Here is a 19,647-nt window from a genome sequence, read left to right on the forward strand (position 1 = left end):
CCAATGGAGGCAGCCCCATGATCAGATGGCTCAGCTACCAACCCCAAGAGAAGAGACTCAATCCCTACTCATCTTGGCTGTGGCTTCTTGGGTACTGAACTAGAGGACACCCCTACAAACCCGTTTTCTGCACCCTGAAGAGAAATCAGGATGCAGGAAACTGGAAGTCACAGATACTACTGGCCAGCCAAGAAGAACGTATCTAAGACCAGGTCTTGATTGGAGGAAAATCCATGAAGACATGAAGACAACAACTCCATGAAAACATGGAGACAAATCATTGACTGTGAAAGGAAGGAGAGAAGTGGGGATTGGGTTAAAGGAGATGTAGGATGGGGGACATTTGTGAGTGTTCACAGGAAAGCATGAGAAAGCTCACCACCTGTGAGGAGAGGTTGGACATTGTAGGAAATGGATCAAGACCCCTGAAGCAGGTGTGGGGGAATGAAACCCAGAACCCAGCTGGAGAGGAGGGGCCATGAGGAAAGAAGCCTGGAAAAAGCCACCTCAAAGCAGGTCTTCATGACCTCACAAAGCTGGCACACTCACCTCCAGGGTTCCAGAAACTCTGCGTCAGTCCTGGCTAGGTCTCCTAGTAACTGGATGCAGGGACCATGGCACTCTTAACACCACAAGGAGTAAAAAAAGTCTTCCAATTTCAGGTGAAGAGAAAAGACAGCTTTTAAAAGAGTTTGCTCAGATTGGTAAAATGGTGTGCTGTGTGTGTGAGAAGTGGCCCCTCAATGGTTCTCCCTCAAGGTGTCTACCTTGGACATAACTCCTTTCTTAGCACACCACCTATGAGCCCTCCAATCAGTTTGTGTCAGCTGGAATGTCAGGCCAAAGTCTTAGCAGTCTTTGGAGCTTGGAGGTTGTTTTCCCAGCCTACAGGAATAGAGCCTGGCTGGAGCAAAGGAGGAGACAAACACAAAGACTATGTACCTTCCTCTACTCTGAGGAGGGCCAGGGAGATCCCTGGGGCTTGTTACCATGGGATGCCACCTCTCACCAGATAAACTCAGAGCCCTGCGAGCCTTTTGAGCTTGTATGCCAATGTGTGTGGTTGTGTGTGTGTGGTTGTGGGGTGAGGGGTGGAGGGGGCTCTTGCTTTAATGCCGGGAGAGGGCAGATTTTGTTGATTTCTCAGAGCCAATTCTGAGGCCAAAAGACATGAGCAAATGGGGATGGCCTTGTGGAGTAATGAGGACCAAGTGCAGGACCTGGAGTTCTCTGCAAGCTCCTTGCAGAAAAGGGCTGTCCACAGAGGTGTCTCAGGGCACTGCTGTAGAGATCAGGCAAGAGGACCCCAAGCACAGATTAGCTTCTGACCTGCAGCCATGAATTGATGGGCAGGCACCAGGTAAAGGCTTTCTTGGTGGAGTCTCCCTCCCCATCCTCGCATGTGCTTTCACCAGCAGCTGGAGATCTCCCAGGCAGCTCTGATTCCCGCAGCCAGAGCTGCAACACTCCCATTTTTGGTGGGTCTCTACTTCATGCTGCACCTTGACTTACCTTGTCTTTAAAAGGCACTTGCTTCTCCTACATCTGTTGACGTTCTACAGGAAACTTTCTGGAAAAGCAAAACAAACACTCAGGTGAATTGGGTTCTTACAGTTAGGACTCTGATCAAGCTCCCCACTGCCCCCACACTAGTCTACTAAAATGCCTGAATTTTCACCAAGTTAGACACATTCCTTCTTCTACAGCATAACCTCACCAAGCCTCTTTGCAGTCATTTACAGTTTAGCATAAATTTCATTATCAGATCAATACCTCCTGGACAGCTAGTTGAGAATAGACACAGAGAGAAGTCAAATTTTGTCTTCAGGAAGAGGAAGGAGGGACCATAAATCAGGACTTGAAGCCTGCTGGAGGCATACAAGCTTAGAAACTATAGTGTCTAGCACGAGAACTCTCAGAGGAAGGAGAGGTGTTAGAAAAAAGAACACATTCCCAGAAAGGAGAGGGAAAGCTGTCCAGAAATGAAAGCACAATTCTGCCCAGGCATACCCACAGTCCTGGTTACTCTTCAGGATGATGGGGAGCCCTGAAGACCCGGTAGGGTTTTGCTCAATGAGGTTGGCATCTTGATTTCTCAGTCTCACCCACCATCCCTCATATCATGCCCTGCAGAAACCAAAAGGTAGGGAACACCTACGGAGACTGCTGAACTGGGAGGAGTTTGACGAAGTGAGAGACTCCCGCCAAAGCATTCTGCTGGATACACTCTACGAAAGCATCATCTTTGCCGTAGGCAAAGGCTTCCCTTGGGTGGAAGTGACCAAGGTGGTCAAGTTCACAGAAGAGCTGCTCAAGGAAACCAAAGGTATGGGACATCTGGAGCAGGAGTCAGCGAGGCTTTCTAGGGGATAGGGGTCAAAGCCCCCCCCCACACACCACCACCAAGGTCCATAGTCTCAGGAACTCTCTGAGGAACTGGAAGCCCCTTCCTTTCTTCCTCTGACATTTAGCATCCTCACATGCTCATAGATAATATTCCTGTCTAGGTTTCTGGAAAGCGAAGCAAATTGAATGTCCTTCCTGGGTCTTTTCACTCCATCTCTCTGGCTGAAAATTTTGCACACACCAAGTTGTTCACATAACAGTCAGGGTGTTTGTCTCTTGGTCAGTCATTTACACTTTGGTGTGACTCTCATCATCAGATCAATACCACTGGGGCCGCTCGCTGAGAGTAGGCTCAGAGTAGAGTCAGGTTTTATTTTGGGGAAGGGAGTAGGGGCCATGATTCATACCTTTTGTTTGGTTTCATTTTGTTTTTACTTACATAAACATGTGACTCCTCTGTTTAAAACCCTACACTGATTCCCCATTGCATTCCTGAAAGACAGCAAATTGTTCCACATATCAGGTTTTGGTCTGCTGAATGTCTTGGAGAAATCCATCAGCTTGCTGGCAGGGATGGGGTAAAAGCAGTCAAGTGAGTTTAAAGAGGGAGCATCTCTCCCACCCCTGCCATGCCTTCATGAGAAGAGCCATCTCCTCCTGGGACTCTAGTGCACAAGAGATGTGATCACACCGATCTATCTCTTGGGCTGTGAGCAGCAGATTCATTCGTTAAGCAAATATCTGGAACAGCCTCCCTTGGGTCACCATCATTTTAACACTCAGCCAAGAGTCACTAACAAGTGCTAAAACCAGTGGCTGAATGCTTGATGAGAAATGGGATATTTACATATTTCCTCCCCACAATATTCTTGCTGATTATAAAGGGGGAAAAGAATACTTCTATGTGAGGGAGCCTGGCAGACATCTCCTTCATCAAATGATCCAGTCAACATCATCAGTAAAAGTACACATTGTGAATCATGTTCCACCTGGTAGAATGCAAAAGGAGAACCCAGCATCCTTCAGTGATGGTTCTAGGAAGGACTCAAAACATGATCTAATCACAAGAAAACGTTGAATTAGTGGCACTGAACAAAGTCCCTCTCCTGTGAGCTTCAAAAATATTAAGGCCCTGAGAGCCAAGGTAAGACAGAGGAGCTGTTTTAAACTGAAAGACACCGAGATTTGGGCCACTAAACTTGACACGTGGCCTCAGTTTGGGTCTTTGTACATCAGAGTAAAAAGGATGTAAAAAGGGAACAACAGGGAAAATGCAAATGAGGTCTGGAGATTAAGCAATAGCGGTGTGTCAAGGGAGATCTCCTGATTCTGATGAGTGTGGTTGTGAATGCCCTGTGTTAGGTAACGTACATGAAAGCAATCTGATGATGGGGCATTGTGTGGGCTGCTTATTCTTTAAGTAGTTTGGGAAAAATTTCTTTGTACTATGTTTTTCCAATTTTATTGAGATATAATTGACATATACCATCGTATACATTTAAGGTGTGTGGCATAATGATATGACATATGAACATATTGCAAAATGATTACCAAAGTAAGGTGAGTTAACATCCATCACCTCACATAGTGACAATTTTTTTCTTGTGAAAATGTTCAAGATCTACTCTCTTAACACCTTTCAAATATACAACAGAATTGTGTTAACTACAGTCGCCATGCTGTACATTAATTCCCAGGGCTTAATTATCTTATAATTGGAAGTGTGTACTATTTGAACACCTTCATCCTTTGCCCACCCACCTCTGGCAACCATCAGTCTGTTTCATTCCGCTTGTGAGATCATACAGTATTTGTCTTGATACCCTTTCGGTTTATCCACACTGTTGCACAAGGTAGAGTTTCTTTCTTTTTTATAGCTGAGTAATATTTTTATGGCTGAAAAATATCATATTTTCTTTTTTTGGTGAAAAATGTTGGTTTATTAAAGCATAGGGACAGGACCCGTGGGCAGGAAGAGCTGCTGCCAAAATATCATATTTTCTTTATCCATTCATCCATTGATGGACTGTAGGTTGTTTACATGTCTTGCCTGTTGTGAATAATGCCGGCGGAAACATGCAGGTACTGATATCAATTCAAGATAGTGAGTTTTTTTAAGGACTTTATTTATTTTTTTATTTGACAAAGAGAGACAGTGAGAGCAGGAACACAAGCAGGGGGAGTGGGAGAAGGAGAAGGAGAAGCAGGCTTCCCCCTGAGCAGGGAGCCCAGTGTGGGGCTCAGTCCCAGGACCTTGGGATCATGACAGGATCCAAAGGCAGACACTTAACGACTGAGCCACTCAGGCGCCCGCCCCCAAGATAGCAATATCACTTCCTTTGCATATATGCCCAGAAGTAGAATTGCTGGTTCATATGGCAGTTCTACTTTTAATTTTTTGAAGAACCTCCACACTGTTTTCCACAGTGGCTGCACCAGTTTTCATTCCCACCAATAGTGCATGAGGGTTCCCTTTTCTCCACATCCTCACCAACTTTATTTCTTGTCTTTTTGATACTGGCATTCTAACATGTGTGAGGAGGTATCTCATTGTGGTTTTGATTTGCATTTCTCTGGTGATGAGTGATATAGAGGTTGTTTTCATGGACCTATTGGGCATTTGAATATCTTCTCTGGGAAAATGCCTATTTAGGTCCATTGTCCATTTTGATTAGATTATATGGGGTTTTGCTATTGAGTTGTAGGAGTTCATTGTATTAACACCTATCAGATATGTGTTCTGCAAATACTTTCTCCTATTTCATAAGATGCCTTTTCATTTTCTTGATAATTGCTTTCGCTGTGCAGAAGCTTTCTACTCTGATGTAGACCCACTTGTTTATTTTTGCTTTTGTTGCTTATACTTTAGGTGTTATATCCAAAAAAATTAAAAAATCATGGTCATGACCCATGTCAAGGAGGTTTCTCCTGTTTACTTGCAGGAGATTTATGGCTTTAGTTATGCTATTTTTTAGTAGACTATTTCTTAGCACAGCTTTGGGCTCACAGCAAAATAGAGCAGAAAGTATAGAGATTTCCCACAGAAACCCTGTCCCATATATGCACAGCCTCCCTCACTATCAATGTACCCCATCAGAGTGGAACATTTATTACAACTGATAAATCTACCTTGACACATCATTATCACCCAAAGTTCGTAGTTTATATTAGGGTTCATTCTTGGTTTTGTGCATTCTATGGATTTCAGTTAATGTATAATGACATGTATTCACCATGAAAGTATCACATAAAATAATTTCACTGCCCTAGAAATCTTCTGCAGTCCATCTATTAATTCCTCCTTCTCTGCCAATCCCTGGCAACCACAGTATTTTTTTTTTACCATTTCCATACTCTTGCCTTTTCCAGAATGTCATATAGTTAAAAGTCATAGTCTTTTCATATTGCCTTCTTTCACTTAGTAATATACATGTAAGTATCCTTCATGTCTTTACATGGTTTGATAGCTCATTTCTTCTTAGGATTGAATAATATCCCATTGTCTGGATGCACCCAGGTTTATGCATCCATTCAATCTACTGAAGGACTTCTTGGTTGCTCACGGACTTTGACAATTTAGAGCTGCAATAAATACCTGTGTGTAGGTTTTTATGTGGACATAAGTTTTCAACTTCTTTGGGTAAATAACAAGAAATGAGACTGCTTGATTGTAAGGTAGGAATGTGTTAGTGCTGCTGTTGTTAGTGTTGCCAAACTGTCTTCCAGAGTAGCTATGCCATTTTGCATTCCCACCAGCAATGAATGAAAGTTCCTACTGCCCCACATCCTCACCAGTATTTGGTAGTGTCCATTTTCTCAACTTCGGCCATTTTAATAACTGTGTAGTGGTATCTTGCATTTTCCTGAAGACATATAATAATGATCACCTTTTCATATGCTCGTTTGCCATATAGATAGATAGACAGATCTATATATCTATACATCTATATGTATATCTATAGATATATAGATATATAGATATAACTTCTTTGACAAAGTGTCTATTAAGTTTTTTACACATTTTTCAAGCAGGGTGTTTTCTTTTTGTTGAATTTCTAAAGTTCTTGGTCTGTGTTAGATAACTGTCCTTTATCAGGTATGTCTTTTGCAAATATTTTCTCCCAGCCTGTGGCTTGTCTTATTGTTCTTGACGATGTCTTTTGCAGAAAATTTAAATTTTAAAGAAGTCCAAATTACCAGCTCTTCTTTCATAGACTACGTCCTTGTGTTGTATCTATAAAAGTCATCACCAAACCCAAGATCATCTACGTTTTTTATATATGTTATCTTCTAGAGGTTTAATAGTACGATATTTTAGATTTAGACCTATGATCCATTTTGAGTTAATTATTGGGAAAGGCATGAGATCTGTATCTAGATTCCATTTTTATACATGTGGATGTCCATTTGTTCCAGCACTATTTGTTGAAAAGATTATCTTGGCTCCATCGTATTGCCTTTGCTCCTCTGTTAAATATCAGTCACATGTATTTGTGTGGGTCTGTTTCTGGACTCTCTCTTGTGTCTTCCCTGTTCATCTATTTGTCTATTCTTTGGCCGACCATACTGCCTTGATTATATACTCTTTTTGAAACTTTTCTGTATTTCTTTATTTTGAAATTTTTTACAGTCTAATATTTTTTAAAAGATTTTATTTATTTATATATTTATTTGACAGAGAGAGAGAGATCACAAGTAGGCAAAGAGGCAGGCAGAGAGAGAGGGGGGAGCAGGCTCTCTGCCAAGCAGAGAGCCCGATGCGGGGCTCGATCCCAGGACCCTGAGATCATGACCTGAGCCGAAGGTAGAAGCTTTAACCCACTGAGCCACCCAGGTGCCCCTCAGTATAATATTTTTTTAACATGTGGCATATTTGAGGTCCTCTGCTGGACTTCTGTCCAAGGCTTCCAACCACTGCCAAGCAAATAGGACACATGACGCCCTGTCCCTCATACATGATATCCCCATCCCTTATGTGCCCAGAGTTCACCCACCAGTCCCAGCATCAGTAACTCAATGCCCCTCCTTAGTCTTACCACTTTTCACCGGCTCCTTGTCCACCACTGTTTCTAACCCACCTCCATCTCTTGACCAACCCACAGCTTTCAAATCTTGTACTGCATCTTTTCACTAAACAGTATGGTGATTTTGTTCAGACACAAATAAAATCCCACCACTCCTCTGTTTCAAGCTATTTAGGGGCTGCCACTGAATCACACATCTTATATGCATGTGGATTAGACTCTTTTTATTTCTTAAGCTGCTCGTGTACCCTTCCTTCCCTTCTCTCCTCCAAACCAGTGATCCCGGTCTGAAGGCTTAAGCCAGACATGGCACTGCTTCTGGGCTGACTTAAGAGATAACTGTATCCCATCCAACCCCCCACTCAGCCCTCATCGCTGCAGCCTTCCTGGCATCCCTCTTGGTCCTGTTCCCTGCTGCTCACAGCAATGCACAGGTACCAGAGTTCAAGCCTGTCGGCTGAGCTCTGTAGTGGCTCATGGCCAGAACAAACACTGACGAGCGGGAAGAAGAATGTCAGCCCCAAGCAGGTGGGAACTCGGGCTCTTTCAAGTTTCCATCAGAGACTTCCACAAGCTGAGTCTGTGAAAGGCAGTCAATGATGATGCAAACCAAACTTCAGACTTGGGAGATTAGCTCATACTGGTGCTTTCAGCATTTCTGGTTATCGCATAACTTGACAGCACAGCCTAGCTGTGCCTTGTGGATTTCTAAAACCGTGCAGTTGGAAGGACATTTGGTGATCTGGGAACTTCATTCCCTCTACTGCAGGGAGCCCCTTCAACCAGCCAACAAAGTTCTTCAAGCCTCTGCCAACACCCTCCAAGCTATAGGGTGCTCCCTCCTTTTGAAACAATTTATTCCGTTGTACAACCACTCCTCTAATTTGGAAGTTCCTGTTTATATCTAGCTACACCTGTCTTCTGCACCTTTTACTCAAATGATCAAAGTCTGTCCTTTAGAACCAGAATGCAGGACCTGCAGATATTTCATTTGCTTCCTAAAATGTGACTATCATGTCTTTACATTTAGACTAGAAATCCCCAGGCACTTTTGCCTTCTTAATATGAAATCATTTCCATAGACCCTTTCCCTCTAACCCCCCACCACTGCCATCTTCTTTCCTGCCCTTCTCGGGACATAATTGTGATTGCCAATATTGTTCTTAAAATATATCATCCAAATCCAAACACAAAACAGCCTGCAATTTGATCAGTGAAGTGATTAGGGATTTTATCACCTCCTCTGTCCTGCTGATGATGCTCCTGTTTATATAGCCTATGGGTAAGTTTACTTAATCAACATCAAAGTCACATTGATTTATATTGGGCAGGCAGTCCCACATGGGAACTATTTTTCCCATCCTGCCCTTGTGCAATGGCAATTTTGATTATTCATGCAAGACTTTACAATTATTCCTGCTGATTCCATCTTGTCAGTGTTGACCATCTTTCCTTCCTCCTGACATCTTCTAAATCTTGATCCTGGGCTCTCCAGCTTATGAGTTCTTCCTCTTACCTTTAAATCATCCCCAAATCTGAGAAACATGGTTGGTGCAAACACAGAATAGGAACAAGCTCTTGGGTGGGCCCCTCATGCCTGAAATTTAACTCACTGAAAACAGAATCCATCCGAAGGCTCAGCACCTAAAGGGAACATTCCAATCTTATGTCAGTCCCTTACTGGATATATGGTACTTGGCAAGTCACATCACCTCCAAGCCTCTGGTTACACATCTAGAAAATGGGAAAAGCAAGAATACCCACTTCCTGGGATTGTTTTAAGGATTAAATGAGGTTATATACATAAAGCTCATAACGTGAATTTGGTGCCTAGTAAGGACTCAGTGAGAGCTAGCCATTATTCTTAGGAGGGGACCATAGGGACAAAGGCAGAAGACTTGAGAGAATGATGTGATTCAGAGATGGGATGATCAGAAGTGGCTGCATGCACTTGGATGCAGCAGCCAGGACAGATCAGCCTCCACAGGTTCAGAAGCAGCATCAGCTTCCTCCCGAGGGCAGCAGAGATCATCTGAGGCCCTTTCTCCTCAGACGCCAGCACTAAGGCAGCTGACCCTGCATCACAGGGAGTAGGGCAGGAAAATGCGCTGAGAGCAAAGGGGCTGGCACTTCAGCCAGAGGCAGTCCAAGGAGGTAAAGGAAACTAGCAGACTTGTTTGGTAAGTGGGGAAGTGAGAAAGAGGCAGGCAAGCTCAAACAATGAGTCTGTTACCTGGGTTCCCAGCTCCGCTCCCAGGTAACAGACTCATTGTTTGAGCTGACTCTTGAGAGTAATACCACATGCTGGCTGTGATTTGCAGGGAGTGACAGTGGGTTGTGCTGGGAGCACCCATGGATATGGAGCCACTCTAGAACCAGGCGTCCTGAGCTAGGTCCTGCTCACCTTGGGTCCCCCATGGTGCCATTCAGGATGATGCCTGTTGCTCCTGAGGATGATCAGGCTGGCCCAGATGATCTTCATGCCATACCCACACTGCTTCTCAGAAATCCAGTACAGGGACACTTGCAAGAGCATGAACAAGTTCATTAGTTCTCTCGAGATAGGGGATAGAATTTCAGCTGAAGCTTCCTTCTTCCATGGGAGTGTCCTCCTCACTTTATAGTCAACACCAGTCTCAAGCTGGACTGGTCCTCAACATTCCTGGTGCCCTGGCTCAAGTCCTGGTTCTGCCATTTCCTTGCTGTGTGATCCTGTGAGGATCCCTTAACCTCTCTCTGCTTCAGATGACTGTAAGGACAAGAGGAGGATAGGAATCTCACCAACTTCATGGGATCATTGCAAGGATTAGATGAGTTCATTTATGTAAAGCACTTGGAAGAGTGACTGGTACAAAGAAGCCCTGTGAATGTGCAGTTGGTTAGCCATTGTTATTATAATACCCATTCCTCGGGGATTTCAGGCGCTCCCATGGGGTCTGTTGTCCATCCAGAAGTGTAGGTCTTATCACTGCAGCAGGAACCAAACCTATAGCACTGTTCATTGAACGTACCTGGTTTGCTCCTCTTGGCTTTGTTCCCCAAACCCCTGTCTTTGCTTACTTAGCTCTGTTCCCACTCAACCCAATTCCCGACCCGACCTTAATCTGTTCTTTCTCTACCGCCTGGTGTTGTTTGAGCCAAGCTACCCAGGTCTAGACCACATTCTCTAAGGAGTTGGTCCATGTACCCTTTGCTCCTTCCTGTGCTTACCAGCTCTGGGTAGATTCCCCTCCTAATCCAGGATACAATGCCAGTGGGAGCCAACTAAGCCAGTGTCCAAGTGGACAAAGGGGCATATGACATCAGCCCCATCTGCTGGAGGGTGTTTCCAAATGTTCTCTCTGTTCAACCTGCCCCTGCCGAGGCCCTGTGCACCACCTCTGAGATGCCCCTTGCGCTGATCTTAGAGCCCAGGGCCTCTCAAACTCCCACACCCTATTCCATCCCCTCACCCTGCAGGTCCCCAGACTTTGCCACCCAGAGCCAGTCTCGGACCCTCCCACATCAGGCCCAAGTTTGGCCCCCTCTCTCCATGGCCATGGCCACACCTTCTCAAGGTCCTCAACACTTCATAACTGGATTTCTGCATTTGTATCCTCTCTGGGCACGCACATGCATACAATCATCCTCGCCACTGCCACCAGCAGTGGCTGCCTCATTCTTCTCAAACCCTGTGTCCATGGAGGTATCCTCCTTCCTTATCTATTCAGATCTAAACTTTTCCCTTAAAGAGCCATAGCTAGACAGCAAGAAAGACTAGACCCTGAGGAGGCTGGATCTCCTGGAGAGGGGTCTATGCCCACTTCACTTTTCTCCCTCTATCTGTGCCTCCATGCCAAATGCAGCATGTGGCACGCAGTAGGTGCTACATGAAAAAAAGTAATATTAATTTTTAATTAATTAATTAATTTTTAAATTGGTACCCCTGGAGATGATATTTCCTGTAGGCAGAGAGGAGGTTAGGGTGCTTGACTTGTCCAGGGTGACTGCCTTGAGTGTTGCGTGTCCAGGTGATGTCAGGGGGATTAGCTCTAAACTCTGCACTCAGAAGATTTGGTTTGAAATTTCACCTCCACCACTTATTACTGGAAATAATTATTGGAAAGGTTACCTTCATTTCCTCGGCTCTAAAATGAGGGTCATAACAGTTCGGAGGATTAAACAGTTGGGAGGATTAAATGAGACAGGGTCTCCTAAATGTATAGCACAGTTGGGAGGATTAAATGAGACAGGGTCTCCTAAATGTATAGCACAGTGACAGGCACATAGTTAATGCTCAATAAATGTTAACTCCCATGTGCCCATGACACACAGATGGGAGATGGGATGAACAGAAGGTGCTGGCTGTCCAGGATGAGAAGCTGCTGCTTGACATCCCTCAGAGGGCTTACTGTCTGCGAAATTTCTTGTCTTCCCCTCACCTTGCAAGCAGGACTGCAGATGTATTCCAATCACAGGCCAGCAGAATGGTGGTCCAGACAACCTCAAGCCCAGTGCCTAATGGAGCCACCCCATACCCATGACCTGCCCTTGGGCACATGTGTGAAGAAGTGCCACTGCCCGAAAGCATAAGGGGGAAGGCATCTGTTCACTACCCTTGTTAGGGGATCCAGGCAGCAAGGGGCAGGAAGAGCTGTCAAGACAGCAGGTCAGGTCGCCAAAGAGTTGTAGTGCTTCCCATCTCACATCCCACCCTGCCCCTCAGGGATCCACATCCCACCCATCACAGGTGGAGAGGTGCAGGATTCAGACCTGGCTGGCCAGCTCACATGCAAGCTTCTGTTTCGACTAATGTCCACAGGAGACTGTCACTCTTCTCAGAAGGGAACATCTCCAGGGATTTCTTGTTGTTGTTATTGTTGTTGTTGTTGTTGTTAATCTGAGGCTAAGGATGGTTGAATCCTGTTTGCATACTAGATAACAAATCTGGCTGATAGTATTTAAGGAAGCTCATGTTTGTACAACAGTGATTCAAAGCTTTGACAGGACAGCTGCCAGCCTGGCTTAACTCCTGGCCCATTCGGGCCTTGCTACCAGGAGGGAAAGAGCTGCCCTTTATTCAAACGCACAAGCTGATTCTGTCCTGGCAAATGTCTCACCAGGATGATCCAGGCTCAACCCCAGGCCAAAAGAGAGAGTCCTGTCGACCTCACCTCCACTGCCAGCCTACAGGAAGCCCTGGGCAGATCCCAGCCTGCTGTCTCCATGGGCTGGAGGGAAGTCACCAGGCCCAGCACAGAGAAACAACAAGCTGCTGCTCTGTCTTAATGGGAAGAAATCGCAGGAAATGGGCATATTTTGCACACCCTGTTGAGTCTCTGGGAAAGGAGAAGAGACAGGTGTTGGGGCATATGGGAACCCTTGAGGTGTCCAACTTTGCATCTGGGAGTGGCAGAGATTTGGGGTACCCAGAAGACCCATACATCCTATCTTTGACTGACGCATTGCAGCAGGTGAGGGGTGAGGGGAACAGCCTGTCTTGCCTCAGACTTCACCTCTGATGCTTTCCCTACACATCTGGGCTAGAAGAACCTCTTTCCTTCTGGTTTGGCCCCATTTCCTGGGGCTTTGAGGAAGTGAGCCTTGATGATCAGTTGGTGGAGGCATGAGATAGGCAGGGGAGTGCTCAGTCAGTCATAGTCCCCTATTGGTAGTTCCATCCATGGCCACTCCTGATTCTCCAGGAAATGTCATCTTGGCATACATAGGATTGAAGGCAGCCATACCATCTGTCTCCAGAAAACTGGGGCTAGCAGGAGGCATTACTTCCCCAAGGTAATCTATGCAAGTACTTCCTACCAGAACACTCATGGCCTTGCCCCGGCTCTACACTAGCAGCCCCCTGAGTACCCAACCCCATGTCAGGGATCCTCCAGTGATTCAGGACTAGCACAAGCTGAGAAAAAATGCACTTTCACTCTTCTTGGAAAGTAGCTTGTCCAGCAGCCTTCTCCACATGGCCTGAATCCCATGTCTCTCCCATTAGACCTGGAGAAGGAGCCTTTGGTGACAACTTATTTGTTGCTGGAGAGTGGAAGCTTCCACAAAGGCCATTGATTGAAATCTTGAGAGAGCATTTCTTGGGACAAATGGGCAATTGCCCTTCCAGAGCTACCTTCGTGAGTCTGTCAGTCTGCTGGGGCTGTCATAACAAAGTACCACAGACTGGGCAGTTTCAACAACAGACATTTATTGCCTCCCAATTCTGGAGGCAGGAAGTCAAGATCAAGGTATCAGCAGGGTTGGTTTCTTCTGAGGCCTCCCTGAGGCCTCTCTCCTTGGCTTTTAGATGGCCACCTTCTCCCTGTGCATATCACATGACCTTTCCTGTGTGTGTGTGTCATAATGTCCTATTTTCACAAGGATACCAGTCATATTGAATTAGAGCTATCCACATGATCTCATTTAACCTGAATTATCTCTTTCAAAGATTCTATTTCCAAGTACAATCCCGTCTAGAGGCACAAGGGTTCGGATTTAACATATGAATTACGGGGGACACGCTGTTAATTCAGCCCATACACTAAGGTCACAGCTCTCTAGGTGAGACTGTTAGGCCAGAAATCAAGACTGTGCCATAGAAACCTCCCCCAGCCTTCCCTGAGGGACATACGCCCTGCAGAGGGAAGAACAGTGAGGACTCTATGATCCTGGCATTTTCCCATGTAACATCTATAAGCCTCACTGTGATCTTGCATCACAGACATCATTTTAATGATGAGGAATTGAGGCCCGAAGAGGTGAAATAACTTGGCCCAGATCACACCTCCAGTAGATGGAGTTGGGATTTGAATCCAGGTCCGTCTGACAGCAGAGCACATGTCCTGCCATGTGACCTTCCATCTTGACCGAAGGGATCTGTACATGGGCTACATGAGAGTCTAAGAAGCATGAAACCTGGGAGAGCACCCCATGGTAAGAGTGGAATGAGACTGCTGACATGCAGGAAGAGCTGAGCACCTGGAAGAACAAGGTGTGGAACACCTGGGGGTGGGGCTCCTAACTGGGTCATCTGGAGTTACAGCATGTGACTGGGATCCTGCCCCTCAGTAGGATGGCTCCAAAGTGGTGGGTGGTGCAGGCCCATCTGAGAAGAGGAGCTGTGTCCTTTGGCTAATGTGTTCTGGCCCATGTGTGCCACCTGTGTGTGGGCGGGTCGTACTGGTGCCCTCAAACCTGACCTCTGGCCCTTTGGAGTGACCTCATGCTCTACCTCTAACTTCCCATGTCCTTCCCTAGCCATCTGGACATCAGCGGGGACAAGGCCTGGGGATGGAATAGCCTGTTTTTAGTCTAGGTACAGTTCCATGTCCCTGAGACCATGGGATTACTTAGTCATTTTCAACTCAGGGATGATGACAACAAGGATGATGATGAAGTTTTGAAGTCAGGATTCCCTTCACTAAACTTGAGACAGCTGCAGGGCTTGGCCCACAGCACCCTTAGATGTGGCTGCAGAAGACTGTCAGTTCAATCAAAAAGGAACCTAAGAGATCACCTGAATTAAGCCGCACCAACACCACCACACACACATTATTCAAGAATCCTCTCACCAGCCAAAAACCTCCTCACTCCTCAAGTCTAGACTGCTCCTTTAATAAAGCTCTTGCTTCTAGAATGTTCCTCCTGCTGCTGAATTGAAATGGGTTGCTTTGAGCCTTCTGCCTGAAGACTTCTGTTTGTCCTCCAAAGCCTCCTCCCTGAATCAGTCCAATCCACCCCTCACTCAGCCATTCTCCAGCAAATGTTGCCAGGGCACTGTGTGAGGGGATAGAGCCTTCCTTATGTGCTAAGGTCTCCTCATAGATCATCCCTTTAATGTTCACAGCAACTGTAGATGGGTGGGTACTCTGTACCCATTTCAAAATGAGGCAGCTGAAGTTCAGAGAGATTAGGTAACTTACAAATTATCACACAGTAAAGGGCAGAACCATCACTAACCTTGAGATCTTCTGGCCCCAGAGTCTGTTCTTCCTGCCAAAATTCTTTAGCATTAAGCTTACAAACTTCTTATACAGACTCCTAACTATAAAAAACAAACTCATCGTTATCTGTAGGGAGGTAGGCGGGGTTTGGGTAAAATAGGTGACAGGGATTAAGGAGGGCACTTGTGATGAGCACCGAGCACTGGGTGATATATAGAAGTGTTGATTCAATATATTGCACACCTGAAACTAATATAACAATGAATGTTAACTAAGTAGAATTTAAATAAAAACTTAAAAAAATAAAAAACTTCTTTTTTAATGAAAAAAAGTCAACTTCTTGAGGAATGGGAATGAGGAACAGTGAGGGGGTGCTTGTGCTAAAAAGCACAAGTGGCAAAAAGAAGAGTTTTGGCAAAAGCCCATGACAATCTAAAATACATGGCTCTGTATTTGCCCTTTGATCCCAGGAGAGTGAACCATGAGAAAATAGTTACAGGGTCAACAAAGTCTTTCTAATCCCGCTGTTGGGGTACGTTTTTTTTTGTAATGTGACTATTGGTTTATCTTAAAAACAAAAGCAAAGCACCTATTAGGCAGGAGAATAGTAGGGAGGTTCCTCAAACAATTAAACATAGTATTGCCATGTGACCTAGCAATGCCCTTTCTGGGTCTAACCCCGCCCACCACTCAAGGAACTGAAAAAAGGGACTTGAACAGTATGTGTCCTCCCATGTTCATGGCAGCTTTGTTCACAATGGCCAAAAGGCAGAAGCAGCCCATCCATAGGGATTTACATGTCCGTCAGCATGTGAATGGATAAACAAAATGGAATGCATACATAAAATGAAATGTCACTTGGCCAGACAGAGGGAGGAAATCTAGATAACTTTTTTTTTAAGATTTTATTTATTTATTTGACAGACAGAGATCACAAGTAGGCTGAGAGGCAGGCACAGAGAGAGGAGGAAGCAGGCTCCCTGCTGAGCAGAGAGCCCGATGCAGGGCTCCACGTGGGGCTCGATCCCAGGACCCTGGGATCATGACCTGAGCCGAAGGCAGAGGCTTTAACCCACTGAGCCACCCATAATGTCCTCAAAAGTTATTCTAGATAACTTTTGAGGACATTATGTTATCTAGATAACATTAAGTTATCTAGAATAACTTTTGAGGACATTACGCTAAGTGACATAAGCCAGCTACAAAAGACCATGTCCTGTAGGATTGTATTTGCGTGAGGTATCTTGAGTAGTCAGATTCATGGAGGCAGAAAGGGGTCTTGGTTTCCCATCTCTAGCATGAGAGGACTAGACTAGTTCAATAGCTGTCAAAATGTGCTCCTTGGTCTGAGAGACCATTTGCCTCAAATAAATTTGAGCAATATTGCCTACACTCTACGATTTTTGGCCATTTGCTGAGCCCACCAGTGAATTAAGGGCTCCATTTAATTTATTTTGGTCCAACATATCTTCAAGGTCTCTGGCTGCAGAGTTCATTTCTATGTAATACAGATTGCAGAACATCCTTTGGAAAACCATGACAGAGAGGACTGGGGGCTCCTTCCAGTGTCCACCTCCAAGGGTCTACAGAGAGAGTCCATGGCTGGTTGAAAGTGGGTGGTTGGGTCAGGCTGGGCTTTGAATTCTGACTTCCCCACCCCACCAGCTATGTGACCTTAAGCAAATTTCTTTACTCCTTGAACCTCAGTTTCTCTCATGGGTAAAGTGCCTACACTTGCCTCACAGAGCTGGGAGGGATTGGGTGGAGCCTGAGATGACCCAGGGCACATGGGGCCCAGTGGGAACTCCCCAAACAAGAGTCCTCTGCTCCCTCAAGGAAAGCATACCCTGTCTTCTGAGCTGTCACTGTCGTTGGCACCTTGGTATTAAATGAGTTTGGCAGAACCTTACCAGGAGCAGAGAGATGGGCAGGGGACAGCATTCAAAGATACAGGATGGGAGTGGAGATGTGGGTCCTGTGCTTTTGTCTGCTTCCCACTGTCCCATACCAGCCCTATAGGTGCTCAAAAAGGTAAGCCATCCACGCTGCAGCCTGACTTGGCTCCTCCCCTTTGAGCCAAGGCAGGGGCAAACAAACTGGTTTGTCAGGGGGCACTGGTGGCACCTGGATCCTCCCCCTCACTCCCACCTCACTGTTCCCAACCCTTTTGGGACGTGGCACATCTCCCTTGCTTTCACACAGCCTCAAACTCCACATATGAGGGGCACTGGGAGGAGGACACCCACAGTGACTGGTCCAAGCCCAGTGGCTTTTTGCCCTGATTCTGGAGCATCTGGTGTTTTCACCCCACCCCCGCTCTTTCCCAGCTTATTGCTCTCCTCCACTCCTGTGCCTGCATCCCCATGCAGGTGCTGGCCTCCAGGGGTTTGGGGACCGTCTTCAGGAAGTTCCCAGCAGCCAATGCAAATGAAGGCCCCTCCCTGTTATTGAAGAGCAACTTGCACGTACAGATCTGTCCCCCGGCAGCTAGAGGCTTCTCTCTGAGACTTAATCCTTGGCTTTCTGAGTCATCAGAACCTCCTCAACCTGCAGCAAATGGAGAATGGTCTGAAGGCCAAGAAAGTGTGTCTCCTGAGCCAGCTTGGGATGATCTTTGCTGAAAACCAGAGCTGGTCAAAGGAGTCTTGGGGCTGGAAGTTAAAATCCAGCCCAGGGACTCCTCCTGTGATCATGGAGGAGGTCCATACTTGGGTTTTATGACCATAAGAGGGCACCCGCCAGGATGACAAGTAGCTGGGAGCACTTGCCAGCATTTGCTGAGGTCACTCAACATGACTGGACCTTCAGACCTCTTGGGTTTTTTTAAAAAGAATTTATTTATTTATTTGAGAGAGAGGGAGGGAGGGAGAGAGCATGAGCCAGCACAAGCAGAGGGAGCTGCAGAGGGAGAGGGAGAAGCAGGCTCTCCCCTAGGCAGGGAGCCTGACAGAGGCAGGGCTTGATCCGAGGACCCTGGGATCATAACCTGAGCTGAAGGGAGAATCTTAACCTACTGAGCCACCCAGGTACCCTGGCCCTCAGACTTCTTGATTCAAACCTGGGCTCTGTGCCGGGAGCTGAATAAAGAAGACCAGGAACCAGCCCTGACAAACCAGGCAGTTATGGCCAACCACACGTCTGGAAGACGCAAGTGATCCCAGCCCCACGTACTCCAGACCAGGCTGGAGGAGAGAAAGGGCACTTGCCAGGATGTTCATTTGGCTCTGTGGAGCTCAGAGAAGACGCAATGACTCACCTCGTGAATTTCAGTCGCTGCTACACAAATCTGGAGTCCGGCTTTGATAACCAGAAACCAATGACCTCACCCTGGTCCCCCAGCCTCTGAGATTCCTTTACTGATCGTGCCTGCCATCCTCTGCACATCACCACCATGCTTTTGAAATGCCCAGCTGACCTCTCCCTTCCCCTCTTCAGACCTCTGAGTGGCTCTGCAGCTCTCAGCCAGTTCATTTCCTTTCAGAAATGTGATGGTTCTTTCTTTGCACACACTCCCCAGGGGGGAAAAATGCATGTGAAATTCTGGATGCAATTTTAGAAGTGCTAGTTAGCCTCGTGGCCCATCCTGGGGTCCACAAATTCTGGTTGAGGAGCCCAGCTTCTGTTTTGAAGTCCAGCTTTTTCATGTGACATACACAAGCTTGGCCTTTGCAAACTGAAGACACAAAGCCCTTCTGTTCCCCCAGGCAAGTCCCCCAGACTCCAGCTTTTCCTCCCAGAAACTCTGAGCCATGTGGATCATGCACATGCCCACGCTGTACCCTACTTGCATCCAGCCTTTATCCCTGTGGTCCCTTCTCCAGGAGTGCTCTTCCCCACCATCTCCTGCCAACCTCCCCATTCTTCCACTCTGGGCTCCCAGTATCCTTTTTGTTGGAAGCCCTCCATGACTCCTGGCCCCCAGGATCCTGCATCAGGATGCCTTCTTCATGCAAGTACCCACTCCATCTCCTCATGTTTCCCCTTCCTCCTTGCCACACTGCAGGGCCTGGTTTTGCCTCCACCGGGGTACTTGCTTTGCATGTTTCTTTTAGAGGAGTCTTCAACTCTTGTCATGTCATTATGTAATGTACATGAGTACTATTTAAAAAAATGGATGGGACACCGGGGTGGCTCAGTGGGTTAAAGCCTCTGCCTTCGGCTCAGGTCATGGTCTCAGGGTCCTGAGATGGAGCCACACAACAGGTTCTCTCTGCTCAGCAGGGAGCCTACTTCCTCCTCTCTCTCTCTCTCTGTTTGCCTCCATGCCTACTTGTGATCTCTGTCAAATAAATAAAAGTTTTTTAAAAATGGAGTCTTGTATATTCTGTATGATATTCCATACCCTCTCCAAA

At 46.3% G+C, this 19,647-nt stretch overlaps 1 protein-coding gene across 1 annotated transcript in view; it reads left to right on the top strand.

The window, feature by feature from the left end:
• Positions 1-576: 576 nt before the first annotated feature.
• The window catches only part of CUNH8orf74 (chromosome unknown C8orf74 homolog), a 34,755-nt gene continuing 15,684 nt past the window's right edge, over positions 577-19,647 (top strand). Inside the window, exons 1-2 of the mRNA XM_004766063.2 lie at positions 577-662; positions 2,134-2,326. Coding sequence (XP_004766120.1) covers positions 615-662; positions 2,134-2,326 — 241 coding nt within the window. The 5' untranslated portion in view covers positions 577-614. The remainder of the gene's footprint in view (positions 663-2,133; positions 2,327-19,647) is intronic.

Source organism: Mustela putorius, unplaced genomic scaffold (assembly GCF_011764305.1).
Source record: "Mustela putorius furo isolate JIRA1106 unplaced genomic scaffold, ASM1176430v1.1 tig00000242_pilon_pilon_pilon, whole genome shotgun sequence".
Lineage (NCBI taxonomy): Eukaryota > Metazoa > Chordata > Mammalia > Carnivora > Mustelidae > Mustela > Mustela putorius.